Source organism: Phalacrocorax carbo, chromosome 2 (assembly GCF_963921805.1).
Source record: "Phalacrocorax carbo chromosome 2, bPhaCar2.1, whole genome shotgun sequence".
In the NCBI taxonomy this organism is placed as follows: Eukaryota; Metazoa; Chordata; class Aves; order Suliformes; family Phalacrocoracidae; genus Phalacrocorax; species Phalacrocorax carbo.
The window spans coordinates 33,158,044-33,172,850 of record NC_087514.1 but is presented as its reverse complement, the minus strand read 5'-3'; the positions used below and the strand labels follow the sequence as shown (position 1 = coordinate 33,172,850).

Sequence of the window (14,807 nt, the reverse complement as noted above, 5' to 3'; positions counted from 1 at the left end):
ACTTGTTCTACATTACTGTTTTATAGAGGTGTTCACTTCAGAAACATGAAACAGACAAAACTACGTAAAGCATTTCCAAAGTGCAGATTAAAATACTGTCCAGCTGGGTAACTGGCATGGGCATTTATATTTCCTTTAACTGGTTTTCAGGAGTAAGTGCCATTTTCTTGTTCGTCTGTATATATAAGCATTACTATTGTATAGCAGAACAGGTGTAATTTCTTGTGGAAGTAGTACACTTGTTAAATTGTTGCTCTGTTTCAGCTTTCAACATAGCAGACCATGCATGAGATGGGAATCTAGGTACAGGTTGCCGTGGAATAGAGCTATCTCCTCAGTGGAAAGAGCCCTGTCTCTAAGCTAAGGCTAGATTTGGAACCAAAATTTATTTTAAAAGCATAATTATACATCTTCTCTAAAGCAGACATGCTATTAAATGACAAGTTCTCTCTCTCTTTTTTTTTGTTCCCTTATGAAAGCTGAATATAGATAATTATATTTAAATAATGTGCTGATCGTGATACAACATTTAGCAGCCAAAGCCTGGGAGAGATTTATTTGAAAATCCCTTATTCAATGCCATCATTAAGCATGTGTGGAGAAGGAGGGGGAGTAAACATTGAAGGATCTTAGTCTTACCCTGCAGGTTTGCCAAGAAAATGGCAGCTCTCCTGTGCTAGCCAGCGACGTATGCCAAAACCCGTAGACAAGCCATGTGTCAACTGCCCGTTCTTACTCTGTCTTCCTTTTAAAATAATAATAAATACCCATTAGTGAAGGTACTTTAAATGTGTCTGGTGTTCTTTTAGGTAGCTTGTCCTTTAAATAGGCTAAATTGAACATACCTAGGTACTTCTAGCCCATAAACTGTATAGTAACTGATTTCTAATTCATGCTGGTGTGCTACATAATTCCTGTACTTTCACTTCCAAATTCTTGAGAAGAATGGCGCAGTGTAGCACCTTGTTTCACTGAATGATTACAGCATGCAGTCTAATTGGAATTTCATCTGTGAAGCCATCATTAACTTTTTTGGTTTTTTTAAGAGTTCTTTCAATAAAACCAAAGTACGCAGAAGAAAGAAAACAATTGTAGAAATTTGACAGTTAGCTTCAGAAACTTGGGGGATAAGATTTGTTATATATAGCATAGGAATGGAAAGTTTAACACTGAAATTGGATTGTGGAGACCAAGGAGTATTTGGGGAACTTTTGTGAGAACACAAATGCTGATTATTTCTGTACCTATTAAATTATACTGTTCTTGTCACCTTTTTCTCCTCTTGCATTCTCTGGATACTAATTGTACTCCTTATGAGGCTCACTTGATTTGCATACGATATAGAAGTAGGCCTTTTGCAGGTGTAGTTATATGTTACCCAGAATATTAATGAGTGATACAGAGATATCTTTTAATACTAGCTAAAATCCAAGATAGCAACCATGCCTATCTACTTTCCTCATACTCATTAATCTTTAAGTGTTTTCAACTAATTTTCAGTACAACTTTTGGAGGAAGGAGTTGGGAGGGGAAAGAGAAGTCTGATACCCACATTTCTAGGAGTTTTACGAAACTAAGAAGCTGAGGAAAGGAATGATGCCATATGAAAATCCCTAGGGCTGTATTGCAGACTAACCCCTTGTCCAAGTGACTCTGCATGGGGGGGAAAGACGAAGCACAGCTGAGGGAGACTTCAGGTGGGATAGTATCTTATCAGTTACCAAGGAATCCAACCCTGCAACAGAAGGTTTCATTAGTCTTTATGCTCACAGAACTGCTTTCTTGAGTTTGCTGGTTCATTTGGCAGAAGTGCGGTTTGCAGCCTCCTTGTTTCAGTTCAGTCCCATGTAGCAGAGTATTTTTTTTTGCCACCTAAAAAAAAAAAAAATTAAATTACTAGACCCAGTGGGACTGTGACCACAATATTTAATGTAGGAACATCTGTTAATGCAATAGTTAAGAAATTCAAATAATGTTTCACAGAATTATTAGCAAGTTCCACTCTTTCTACAGAGGCTGAAGGAAAAAAGGTTTTTTGAAGTGAATGGTAATTCTTTAATGACTGGTTCAGTGAATAATTACAGACTGCTGGGCATTGAGCCATTCATTGGAAGGGGAGCTCTCGGTTGATGTCAGTGGAGTTCCATATCTATGCAGTAATGTCTCAAGATAGTGCCAATACAAAACAGAATGGTGCTTGACATTTAGGAGAAGACGCAGACAGGAAAACTTGGAAGTGTTAATAAATGTATGTTTGGTAACATTCTTTTTTGATCAGAATGTTGTTAGCAATACCATATTGAGCCTATAGAAAATGAACCTTTAAAAGTTCTCCACAAGCATATTTTCCTATGGCTTTATAGCTTGTTTCATAGCTAAAATTAAATAAGCTTGAGATTTTCCTCAGTGCTCTCTGTGTTTGATGGAATATTTCAAGAAGAATATAATCTTACAGAAGAGTATTCTGTAGAGTGCAGTTTGTACAGCCCAGGGAATTGCTCATAGAGTACAACGCTGCTCATTTTGCCAGCCTTACAGCCCTAAAGCTTGTTCCACCTCAGTCACGGTCTTCTCCAAAACTTGTGCTGTGTTCTTACCTCGGCACAACTGTCCTCACAGTTTCCCTTCACCCTTGCAAGTTACATGTTTCATTACTACATGGTTGATACATCTGGCATTGAGACGACTGCACCATGGGCAAAGAACAAATGGTAGACTTCTTGTTTGCTTCAATATTCTTGCTGTGTTTCAGGAAGAGGGCGCTTCATGGGAAGAAATGCACATGGCCTCATGCTCGTGAAAGCATTTGTTAATTGAGGCACTACATTATTTTATATGTGTCAGGCAGGCTTTCAGTTAATGCTGATCTCTTTCCATTCCCTAGGTTTATTGTAGAGATTTTGTGGGTTGAGTTTCGTGTTTGGTTTTTTGTTTGTTTTGGGGTTTTTTATTTTGTTTTGGGTTTTTTTAAGCAGTTTCCTGTTTCATAGTGGTTGTTCATAGGAGTAAAACTATCTTGTCAGCCATTCAGTATTTGGCATGGGACACCAAAGCTTGATAGCAATGAACATCTTTTTAAGTCAGTCAGTCTTGGAATGATACTTGATATAGTTATATTTAGACTAAATAAAATATGGTGTGGAACCCTTTTCTTGGCTTCTCAGACACATCATAGGTACACCATCACACACCTGACTGAAGCTGGGGCGATGAGGACTAGAATGAAGACAAAGACTGGACAGGAGTTTTGAAGTTATTCAGAGATGAGGGTGGGGAAGGGTTGGCTGTCACCTCTTATGCATCTACTTTTAAAATAAAAATGTTTATAAAGAATTAGGTTTTTCTTTTTATTTAAAGAGAGAAAGCTGAATCTTTTGCTGCTCTTAAGTGTTTGTGATGACTTTAGGGGCTTCGTCAGTGTCCAGCAACTGCAGTAGGAACGGATTAAAAAGATTTGTACACTATGCAAATGTGACATTTCAGCTACTTTAGCAATAATAGCTAAAGCTTCTCACTGCATACAGCTGTGCAGTGTTGCCCTTATGCCCCCAGTCTCTGGTTACAATTCTATAAATTAAGAAAAAAAATCCTAACAAGTTAGATGTAGAGCAGAGACAGCACATACTCTAGCAGGGGTGAAACTCTTTCCCTTACTGAGGTTTTAATAGGAATTTCTGTATATCTTTGGCAGATCTTACATTAATACACATCATCACAGTATTCCATAATAACATAAGAAATAGAACTTCTTTTCATTAGAAGATAATTGAGTTTATAACTAGCTTATAGAGCATTGCATTCTAACCTCTGTATTACAGTTTAGCTATTCTGCTTGCTCTGTTAGCGTGTCTCTGCTTGTTTCAGTCATTTTATGGTAATGCGTTCACTTTGCAATGATCACACCAAAATAAATCAGTTCAGTCTGAAGAGGTCTATATACAATGCCAAAGCTAATAATACTAACAGAAAGGAAAATACACAAAACATAGGTGTGCCTGTGTATGAGCGCGGTGTTCTGCACACAGAAGTGTTATCGATTTGTACTTTCTTACTCCTTACACTCTGCATTTTATGCAGAAAAGAACTTTCTTCCACCCCCTATCTACCTCCTACTTCCCAGCTAATATTAAAAGCAGAGACAGCTTTATAAAGAAATTATGTTGCTGAGGTCATTGCTTTTATAAAGTACTCACCAGCACTCTATGAAGTATGAAAAATGAAATTGTTTAAAGTACTGTTGAATACAGTTTGCATAAAATCCACACACCTTTTTTGCTTTCTACTCTGTTTCTTCTCTAATTCCTCCAAATTTTGAGATTGAGGCATCTTCTTTTGCTGCTTACTGCACAGCCAATCTACTCCACAATGAGAATCCTCTAGTTCTTCTATTCCTGTTCCATAATGGCATCTGTTTTGCTGGTGTTCTAAGTGTTGTTCTTTTTTTCTCCCATCCAGGTACTGCTATGTGGATATTTGTTAGCAATGACTGATGTGGAATCTACATATGCAGACTTTATTGCTTCAGGAAGAACAGGTAGAAGAAATGCGTTACATGACATACTTGTGTCCTCTCCGGGTGGGAACTCTAGTGAACTGGCCTTAAAGTTATCAGAGCTTGATATAAACAAAGCAGGTGAGTACATTTTGGTCTTTTATTATATTTATTTAAAATTAATATGAGAAGAGTAGTACACAAGATGTGGTTTATGTGCACACATTATTCCCTTGTCCGTCAGCAACAAAAATATTTTTTTCTGATAATGGAAGATCAGCAGGGGTTGCCTGCAGTGAGAAGCCCAGATTTCATAAACAGGGAGGGTGATTATTTGCAGGTACAACATATTGCTGAAAAAACAAAAGTCATTCTGTAGTGAGTGCCTAGTGGCAGGGTCCATGTCAGGATGAACTTTATGGAAAATTTAGCATAAGGAAGAAAATAAGGAAGTCTGTATTAAAACCCAACTTGTCATAATATCCTTTAATGGAAGTTCTTTCGTTTGAAGCCTGCAGGAGAAGCCATGTGTCTGCTTGAAAGCTTGTTGTGGAAATTAATTTTGCTTTCAGCTGCCAGAGGGCAGAGCAATAGCAATGCATTGTTGTTTGTTTTACTTGGCTCTTTGTTCCTGGGTAAATTGTCTCTTTCCCCTTTCTGCTGATACTTTGTCCTTCTTTTAAGGTGATTAGCACTAATGCAATCCTAAATCTTACTTCACCTCTAATATTACCAGAATTTTTAGCTGGTTGTGCACCTTCAGTTAAGAGGAAGGAGGAAGAGTATATGGTGAAGGGCCTTACATTAAATAAAAATAGTAATATGGCTGTATAATTACCTTTATGTTACATGGGTGGGCGTTAGTGAATGGATCTTACAGATGTTTGAAAGCCCTTTTCAGATCTTATGGAAAAAGGTCTTATGCTTATTTTAATAACAGCAGAAGAAAACAAACACATGAAGAGCAAAACTGTTGATAAGCAGCTGCCCTGCTTGTGCATGTATTTTTCTCAGAGACAATGGCAAGAGTTCTGAGAGCCAGTCTCATCACTGAACAATCAGATGTGGGCAGCGTGACATTTGGATGGTTGTAGTGCTGTTTGGAGGGGGAGGATTCTTTTTCTGGCTTTCAGACTGAAGTACATCCTAAGTCATTCCTTCTGCAGTTGTCAGTTTGGGGCCTTATAGCTTCTAGATGCATGCAGTTCTAGCTGGGCAGGGCCTTTAATTTTTTCTATGTAAAAAAAAAAAAAAAGCTGCTTTAGTATGTGTGTAGGTGTATCTGTTTATTTTAATGTGGGGATACGTGTAAAACGTTGGAAAAATATACAGTAGGTGGCATTTGAAATGCATAATGCCAGCCTTCCTTCTTGCTTTCATTTTATTCAGTCTCAAATTTACACTTATCAAAACTGTCTTTGGTCTTGTCCATTTAGAAGATATAAACAATCCCTATTTTTTAGGTTAAGCTGTTGGAGTGATTGTAAGCCAGAACTGTGTTCTTTTGTGAGCTGTAAAAAGAATGTGACTTTGTGCCTGTAATATATGTTGTTATGCATTTGGTACATGTGGTTAACTCTGTAGTGATGAGAATGGTTTAAATAACTGTTAGCATAATCTTTAATACATAATTCAGGAATCTGATTTTTCTTGGAGACCTCTTTTGCAGCTTGGGTAATTTAATCATTGCAGTAAAGTGTACAGAATGCTCATAAAATTACCTTAGGTAATAGATACACAAAAAACCCCTGCATGCTTCTTCAGGAGGTTATGCAGTTTGAATTGGATGCAATGAAAATATAGTTAAATTTTGTATTATTAGTACACCTAGGTGCCGGATAAAAGCCTCCAAACCACAAATATTGGAAAATGCATTGTATTATCATTCATATGAGTATTAGTGTATTATCCCATCATGTCTTTCCAAACCAAAGAGAGGCTAAAAAATATTTTGCATCCCAAATTCCAGTTTATAATATACTAGTGCTTGAGGGATGCATTTATGCACCACACCTGACAGGATTAAGAGGAAAACAGATGTTTGGGGGTTATATTTTATTTCTTTCAAGCTGGATGTCAAACAATTTAGGCTAAATACTACCTTATTACACAAATATTAGACATCATGTCTGATTCTCTTTTTTTCTTTATTCTTATTACAGCTATATGCATTTTCTTGCAAAAGTGCAAGTACATTTGCTTTCAGCTGCGTGGAGGAATGGCAGAGTAGGATAATGCAGATTTTAAAAAAATATTATTATGAAACATATGTAAATTAAGCCACCCAAGCATATTTAGTGCATTCACTTTGAAAATCCTGCAGATACATTTCCTGTGAAGAACAGGAACAGCTTCGAACAGCACTAGCCAATGAGGCCTTGTTCAAAGACCACATATTTTCTGTCATGCACTATTTGATGCCTGAAATGAGTGCTGGGTAATCCACTCATTCATGAGCCAACAACAGAGACTCAAGAGTTCATTGCATGATTATGTATAATACATATAATTCCTGTATAATACTCTCCCTTCAAAACAACTGTGCCAGTGTTCTTTGTCCATAATAAGCTAACAACCTGCTAAAATCTATGGAATGGACATATTTACCAAACTTCAAAATACAGGTTCCAAGTACTCTGTGGCAATGCATTATATCTAAATTTAGTAAAAGCAACACTGGGTACATCTGATAAGTAGAAAACTGCAACAGAAATCATTAGACAAAAGGGGAAAGAAAGATTTTAGTAGGGCAATCAGCAGGTAGCTCACCTGCCTAACTCTCTCTCAAGGTAACGAATGGAATTCCAAGAAACTTTATATTTGGTTCATCTTACAGGTGATCGTAGCTCAATAAAGTAATAAGGAAAAAGCACAATGAAGAACGAGGACCAGTTTCTGCAAGTCAAATCTCTAAAACTGCTGGTTTTCTAGGTGTCTGCAAATACGCCACAGAACACAGATTCAGTGGAGAAGTGCAAAGCAGACTTCCTTGTAAAAGTTGTAATGGTCCAACCATCTACAAAAAAAAAACGGGGATAGTAGAGGCGTTAGTCATACAGAACTGGAATGAACAACTGATTATAGAAATCTGTGATTAAAAGATTCTAGTTCATGGTAGAAATGTGTTAGGTGTAAGCACAAGGAACATAGACACTGAAGAGTCAGTAATATTACAGGAAGAAAATTAAAAGCAGCATGTTAGCATAAGTAATAACTATTGCTAGCTTACCAACTCACGCAACTTACGATATTATATTATTTGGTTTGGGTTTTTTTAATACTGCCTGTCGCCTTCAAAATGCTTTGTAAGAATGGCAACTCTTACTCTTAAGAGCTTATAGCCATCATGTTTTTAAGGAAGAATAGTTCAAGAGTGTGCTTAGGCAATTTTGCAATTCTCAGAATCTACAAGCAAAATTATTTCCATAAATGTATTTTAAGGCCTTTGGTAGGAGAGGTCTGACAGCAGAAAGATGAAGTCTGTAGTACCAAGGCAGTGTATTATAGATTAAATGGATTTAGACTAGTGAGTTTTTTCAGTGAGTTGAGAAAATCTTTTAAGAAGTGGTATATTAGAACCTTAGTGCTCTTTCTCTGAATCTTTGTGCCCTGTGTTTAACATTTAGGTAGTGAAATGTTTAGGCTTCGCATCCAGGATGATTTTTCTTTTAAACACAAATACCTTGCAAGGCTTTTTTTTTCTCCCTCAGTTTTGTCTGTTTTGTTTTTTTTTTTAATAAGAATGCTTTCAGGAAAGCTTGACTTGCACAGATAGTATGAGGGATATTAATGACTTCCTAGTAGTCAGAATAAATGGAGTAAAGAGCAGGCAAAAAAGGAACTAAAAAATCAGATTCCACTCACATGGACTTTTGCAGTATCAGAACAAATGTAGGGGCTTTGTAGAAAGTGTTTGGACAAATTGGGCTAAAAGGTTTTCTGTCCAGTAGGAAATAATTGCATGTAGATCCATCCTGATGGAATCCTTTGTAATGTGGGAGATAAAACTGAGACATAAAGAGTTTTCTGAGAAAGTGCCTTGCAAAAGAAATTTTTATTCATTACTCAACCCCTAATGAACCAAACAAACATCACTGTTTGATAGGTTAACCAACCTTCCATAAAACTTTTCATCAGGCTTAACCTGATAATTGCCAGTACCCTCTGAGGCATTTTGCTGGCTAAATACTCAGCGCAGGCACAAAATACAGCTATCGCATCTGAGCTTTTTGCAATGTTCTTTGCAGTGCAAAGAACCTTTTTTTTTTCCATTAGCAATATGCCATTTCTTTTATATAGAACAGAGAAGGTGTGTGTTGTGCTTATTTCTATACACAGAAATAAAGCTGCAGATGTACAGTGTGATTTGAAATGGGGAAACAGTAAAAATCTGTATTGAGAACCTACCTTTATTCTAAAGATCTATAAAGTTAAGAGGCACTACTACCTCTGCTTAGACCTCTTTACAACTTAGTCCATGGAACATTCTTAACTACTGTATCAAGCCAGTTTGATAGAAATTACTCATCCTCACAAGATACAAGAGACAACTTGTGTCTTAACATTATTCCTTACCTAACCTTATTCCTTAATACATACCTATAGCTGATTAGTCCAGTGTTCAGGGACTTCTGTCTTACTTGCACTTAGCTTCCAGCTGTTTGAACTTGTTAGGTCTTTAATCGTAAGGTGAAATACAATACTTTGCATATAGGTGCTAACAGACCATTGCAGTGCACTACTTGGCCTTCTTCATACAGATAGCTTTATGAGCTATCAGCTCACTGTGCCGCTGTAAGATGTTTTCTGTTCCTCAGATCGTTCTGTGGCTTGCAGTGAAACAGCTGGACTGAACACCGTGGAGCATGGTACTGAAAAGGGATGCACAGAACAAACACAGCTTTAACAAGCTATTGCTTGCATTGAAGTTGCATCTCCTTAGAATAAATTCTGTTCAGACCTGGTGTAGTGAGTTTTTTGTCTTATATTGTCGTAGTATCATAGTGAATAAATTGTCAAAAAATACCGTTATTTTTTTTAAATTCCCTCATTCCTAACTACTTTAGGTCTGTACTTAAAATTATAGTGGTGGTTGCAGCTAGGAATTTGTTTCTGAAGGTGCCTCTTGAGGGGCAAAGTATGGCTATCTTAGTAGTAACAGGTTTCGTATTTAATGCAAGATTTCAGTTTCAATTTCTTTTTACTTTGTTTTTGAGACTGGTGGATGAACAGCTGGGGTTCTGGGAGCAAGACCTCTTTGTTTTAGGGTGGATCACTCGTCCTTTTCTTGTATGTTATAGAAGGAGAAGGAGATGCACAACGAAATCCAAGTGAGCAAACCGGGGAGGCCCAAGGGGAGGCAGCAAAGCAAGAAAGCTGACATCCGACTTTGACCGACTGGAGCAGCTGCTGGATGTTTTCAGACTACAGGAGCATGCTGGAACAAATTTGTTTCCATGAGCAAGCTGGTGGAAAAGAAAGTGCATGTGTCTTCACTGCTGGAACCCACTCAACACAATGCTAAAAATGGGGGTACAAGCTGTGGCAGAAGACAGAATTTTCTCTACCTCTGTCATTAGCAATGGTTGAACATGTATTGATTTTTTGGGATAGTGTCATCAGATGGATCCCTTCATAACGACTACTTGATGGGAACACTTTTAGAAAGTAGAACAGGTAAATCTCGTAGCAAATGGCCTTTGAAACGTCAGAGGATCTATTTGTGTATCTTAAGAAAAGGCTTGTGTGATCCTCAGAGTTTAAAATTCTTTGGCCAAAGTGTTCACCCATTAAAAGAACTGTAAAGAAAGCACTGTTTTTAGAACTTTGCGTCTGTTTTACAGCTCTGTTATTTACAATGGTTTTTGTATTGTATGACTTAGATGCTCCACACTGCCCCTTCTCAACTGCTTATGAAGAATATTTCTGTTACTGTGAATTTTTCTACCACGCGTTTTGAAAGGGCTGGTTTTTTGCATAATGTGGTGATGTGCACATGATAGATTTAAAACGTCAACCGTTACATTGATTATGCCTAAACCTAAATGACTCAGCAACACTCTAATTTGTTACAGATGAGCCTTCAAAACGATTTGTTAATGTGAATACTTCAGTGTGTTTTGTGTCCTTGGTACAGTTTTGCTACTTGCCTGTAGTTAGTTGCATATCAGAGACGCAAATTGAATCTTTTATGTTATTCTTCCCCATTTTTCTAATTTTACTCCCAATTTCTTAATCTTTCTCCAAGATATTTTTTTAAAATGTTAGTCCAAGTACTTTATTGTTATGGTAGTTTTAAGAATACATTTACAACCTTATATGGGTTAAAATTCAAACAAATTCCACGGTGCTAGAGATTTTCCTGGTTCACGTTGTTAAAGATGGGCCTTTGTTTACACACGGGAGAAAAACTGGCATAGGTTATTGTCACTTATGTATTCTGGAATGAGTTTTAGATTGCAGGATAGTCCAACTGTGGATCGTGGGCTGGATCCAGCCAGGGGGGCTATTTTTTTCTATTCCTTGCCTTTGCCTCAGTTGATCAGGCTGTTGAGTTTGCACAGCCAGTAGCCTGTTACTGATGCACCAGGTACAGCCAAGTGCTAGAAGCTGCTACAGCAGCCTTTCAGCGAGGATGTGGAGAGGGAAGTGAGAGACTTTGCATCTAGCACCCAAAAGACTGTATTTTTCCCATTTCAGCTATTCCAAAATGACAGTCCAAACTGGACCTTCATTGATATACCAGCATAGCTTGTCCACCCAGAGGATTTCTTAAAATATCCACAAATTAATAACCTATCCTGCAGTAGCTATGCTGATTGATTTCTTTCCCCCCATCCCGCCTCAACAGACAAGGCCGTACATGAGGCTGAATACTGCAAAATGGGGCAGCCCCCGCCTCTGTGACTAAGGTGAGTAAAGAGAGTGACTGACTAGTAAACCATGGCAATCACATAAGCACCAACCACAAAGTCAGAAGATTTGTTTTCTTTTATTAACAGGAGGTGATGTCACTTTCTTTATATATATTATATATATTATATATATTTTTGTGTTGTTGTTGGTTTCAAATGTTATGCACTTTTTAATGTTTGTAAACTTTTACTAATGAATAGTGTGATTGCTTCCTGAATATATTAATCATCAGTTAACAAAACATCTTTGTGGCCACAGCTGTTTGTTTCTACCATATGTATCATAGTACTTGTCACCTGAAATTCTTTTGTGAGATGTGTGGAGAAAAAAAAACCACTTCTGATCAGTATTATGAGCTCAATTATTAGTGTTAATAAAAAACAAGCCAGCAGTATGCTTGTGGCTCATTAGTGTAATATTAACTCTCACCTTTTATGGTTTGGAAGCTGAATGCCTTGCTGTCTTATTAGCTGTCAAATGCCCTATCTTCTTGGTAACAGAAGTAGTCCATTTGCTTTGAAATTACTGTTTCTCTTAAACTAATTATTTATTCATTTGTTCCTTTCAAAGTTAACACCTTGTTATTGATTTTGGTTTTTTAACTTTTTTTCCCCCACCCTTGCTCTTGCATCGGGTCTTCAAGCTGAACTGGTTGCCCCTTTGTCATGGAGTAATTACTGTCAATCTAGCACAAGCACCAGAAGGAAATAAGATTCTAGGGCTTTTTATAGTGTTACTTTATTGACGATTCATGAAACACCATCAATAAAATGTCATGGAAAAAGGTAATAGTGGAATAAGTAATTACAGTACATTAAAGTGTTGGTTTTCCGTATTTTCCTTCAGTGCTTTTCTTTATTTCAGTACCCTTTCCTTCTTAATTCTTCTGTGTTGTGGAAATAAAATTCATTTCAGCTTTTCCTCTCTATTTTGTACCTGTTTCTTCTATTTCTCCTCTTGTTTTCTTTTGTTTTTAAAACAATTATAGAAGCATTTGCTGGTTTCTGAAACACATCTCTCTCTGATGGAAAATAGCGTTGTTAATTTTAGTAGAGTAAAAGGATGTTTATGTTCCTCATGCCCCAAAAGTGTGTGAATGCTTGCTTTATCACTTGAACTCTGCTCTCTGTCTTTATTTGGGGTGTTTCTGTAGCATCTATAAGCAGGCCTCACTTTATGTAAACATGTGGTTAGTCTGTGCCAAATCACAGCACTGTGTCTTGAGTGCTACCACTACCCAAGCAATTACAAAAGACAGAGTTGTAGTATAGTCACACCTTTATTTCTGTGTAATTGTGTCACATAACAGGGACACTGATGGCAGAATCGGACTTTGACTAGGTTATTTTTGCCTTTTCCTGGTTATCTTTTTCAGTAAGCCTGCCACTCTGGCTTCTGTTCCAGTATTTTCTTTATATTTTGTTGTTCTCATGATAGGTAAAATGCTTAAATGTTGGTTTAATCCAGGATTATCTTACAAAAATCTCTCCAAAAGCTATATAAACTCAACAAAGCTAGGTATGGACTATCAGCTTAATAGAATACTCCTTAAAAGTTTGGTTTTGGTGGGGTTTCTTTGGTGGTGGTGGGTTTTTGTTTGGTTTACTGTTTCTTTGGTTTTATGTTTTTAGGTGTTTCCTTCACCCTGGCAGTCCCATCACTTCAAAAAATAGTCCCTGTACTCATATTCTTGTTACCCCTAATAAAATCTGTTACTGTGTTCGCAAGAATTGCACCTGCAGAGTTTAGATTCTCCATCCACCTGAAACACAAAGAATATAGAACTGGAATTGAACAGAGATATTGGCATTTTTCTTCTGCTTATTTCCATTAATGTTGTCCATGTGCTTCAAAAAGCTATTAAAAGACAGCAGCAAGCACGCACATACTGTTATTTCATCAAACTATCGTTTTAAGCCAAGAGTTCGCTATGACCTTCCATACATAGAATCATAGAATCATTAAGGTTGGAAAAGACCTCTAGGATCATCAAGTACAACAACAATTATTAAATAAATATGAAAACAAAGTCAGTATACCTGCTACTCGTCCCTGCTATTTCCCTTGCCATGTGTTTTCCACAATTTTAAAGTGGGGAGAAGTATATCCTGGTGGCAGGTCCTGAGGAGTTAGGTTTGATGCAAGTGGATAATTAAATTATCTGGTGTCCAGAAGGAGGGAGCGACTACCAAAGTGGTTAAGCTGGAACTTCTACCTTATGAATGCCTTCTTCAGCTAAACAGTCAAGAATTCCAGGTGTGCTTAATGTTTATATTTTATGTTTCAGAAACATCAATGAATTTTTTACAAAGGAAAGACTGAGAGCTGCTGTTGAGACTAAGCGCAGTACTGTAACCTCAACTTTGACAATGTTTGCCTTACCTCAGCACTTATCCCTACGTTAATTTGTTTCTTTGTTTTGCTCTGCCTCTCTTCCTGGGTGGTTTATTTTCTGTCCTGTGCTTCCCTCATGTAAAATATTACCCTAGAAATATACAGATATGGAGTGCTGTACTGGATTTTCTATATATTTCACTGACTGAAGTCTTGTAGTGGAAAGGTGGTTTCTCTTCATTTTTTTGATCAGTGCACAAAGGGGGATCTCCTTCAAAGTTCTCAGCATGAGAGAAACAACAGAGCCAGGAAGGAAGTGAGAATTCAAGAAGATAGACCAGCAATATAAGGAGGATATCTTTTCTTAATAGGAAAGCATGTGGAGCCCAATGTAGAAAATAGCTTCCTCCATCAAATGATGAACAGTCAGGATGTGTTGGTCTTTGCTAAAAAGATGATAAATTTTTCAACTTAGGTGATATTTTGATTTCAGAACCAATTTGAAATTTTCAACAGTGCTCTGGAATAGAAGCATACATAAATCTGTGGCCCTTACCCTTGAGACAAATGAGAATCACCAGGTTCTAATGAAAGAGAATGACAGATTTCTTATCTAAGTAGAATACAGGATCCCCTCTGAAAAGCAGCAACTTTTAACAGCTAGGAAAATGATAGAAATCAAGGTAGTAGCAGGAATGTTCTCACTCTTCTCTGCAGGCTCAGGCCAAACTCTATTCTTTCCTGCTTTTTTGATAATGATTAGGGATATGAATGCAAGAGAATAAGGACAGAGATGCTCAAGATGGATGTTTGATACATTTCCACTATTATTTTATTTATGTAACATACTGCCAATATCTGTCTGAGAAAATAATGGTCAACAATGGTCTGGAAAAATAAGATAACAGGGTACTGAATCAGTTCCTACTGTTGTGTGTGACTAATAAATCTAATTGTAAGTTAACAAAATACGAACACATCTTATAAAAGCAAATAGTAAAGCTAAACACAAATACAGTGCACTTGTACTGACAAGAAGCATCCCTTTCTTCTGAAAGCAGCAGGG

The 14,807-nt window shown here is 37.1% G+C and overlaps 1 protein-coding gene across 3 annotated transcripts in view; it reads left to right on the top strand.

The window, feature by feature from the left end:
• PKIA (cAMP-dependent protein kinase inhibitor alpha) overlaps positions 1-12,333 on the top strand; it is a 44,976-nt gene extending 32,643 nt beyond the window's left edge. For all 3 annotated transcript variants that reach the window (XM_064442508.1, XM_064442510.1, XM_064442509.1), the window contains exons 2-3: positions 4,456-4,633; positions 9,793-12,333. In XM_064442508.1, the coding sequence (XP_064298578.1) occupies positions 4,483-4,633; positions 9,793-9,872 (231 nt within the window). In that variant the 5' untranslated portion in view covers positions 4,456-4,482 and the 3' untranslated portion in view covers positions 9,873-12,333. The remainder of the gene's footprint in view (positions 1-4,455; positions 4,634-9,792) is intronic.
• Positions 12,334-14,807: the final 2,474 nt, after the last annotated feature.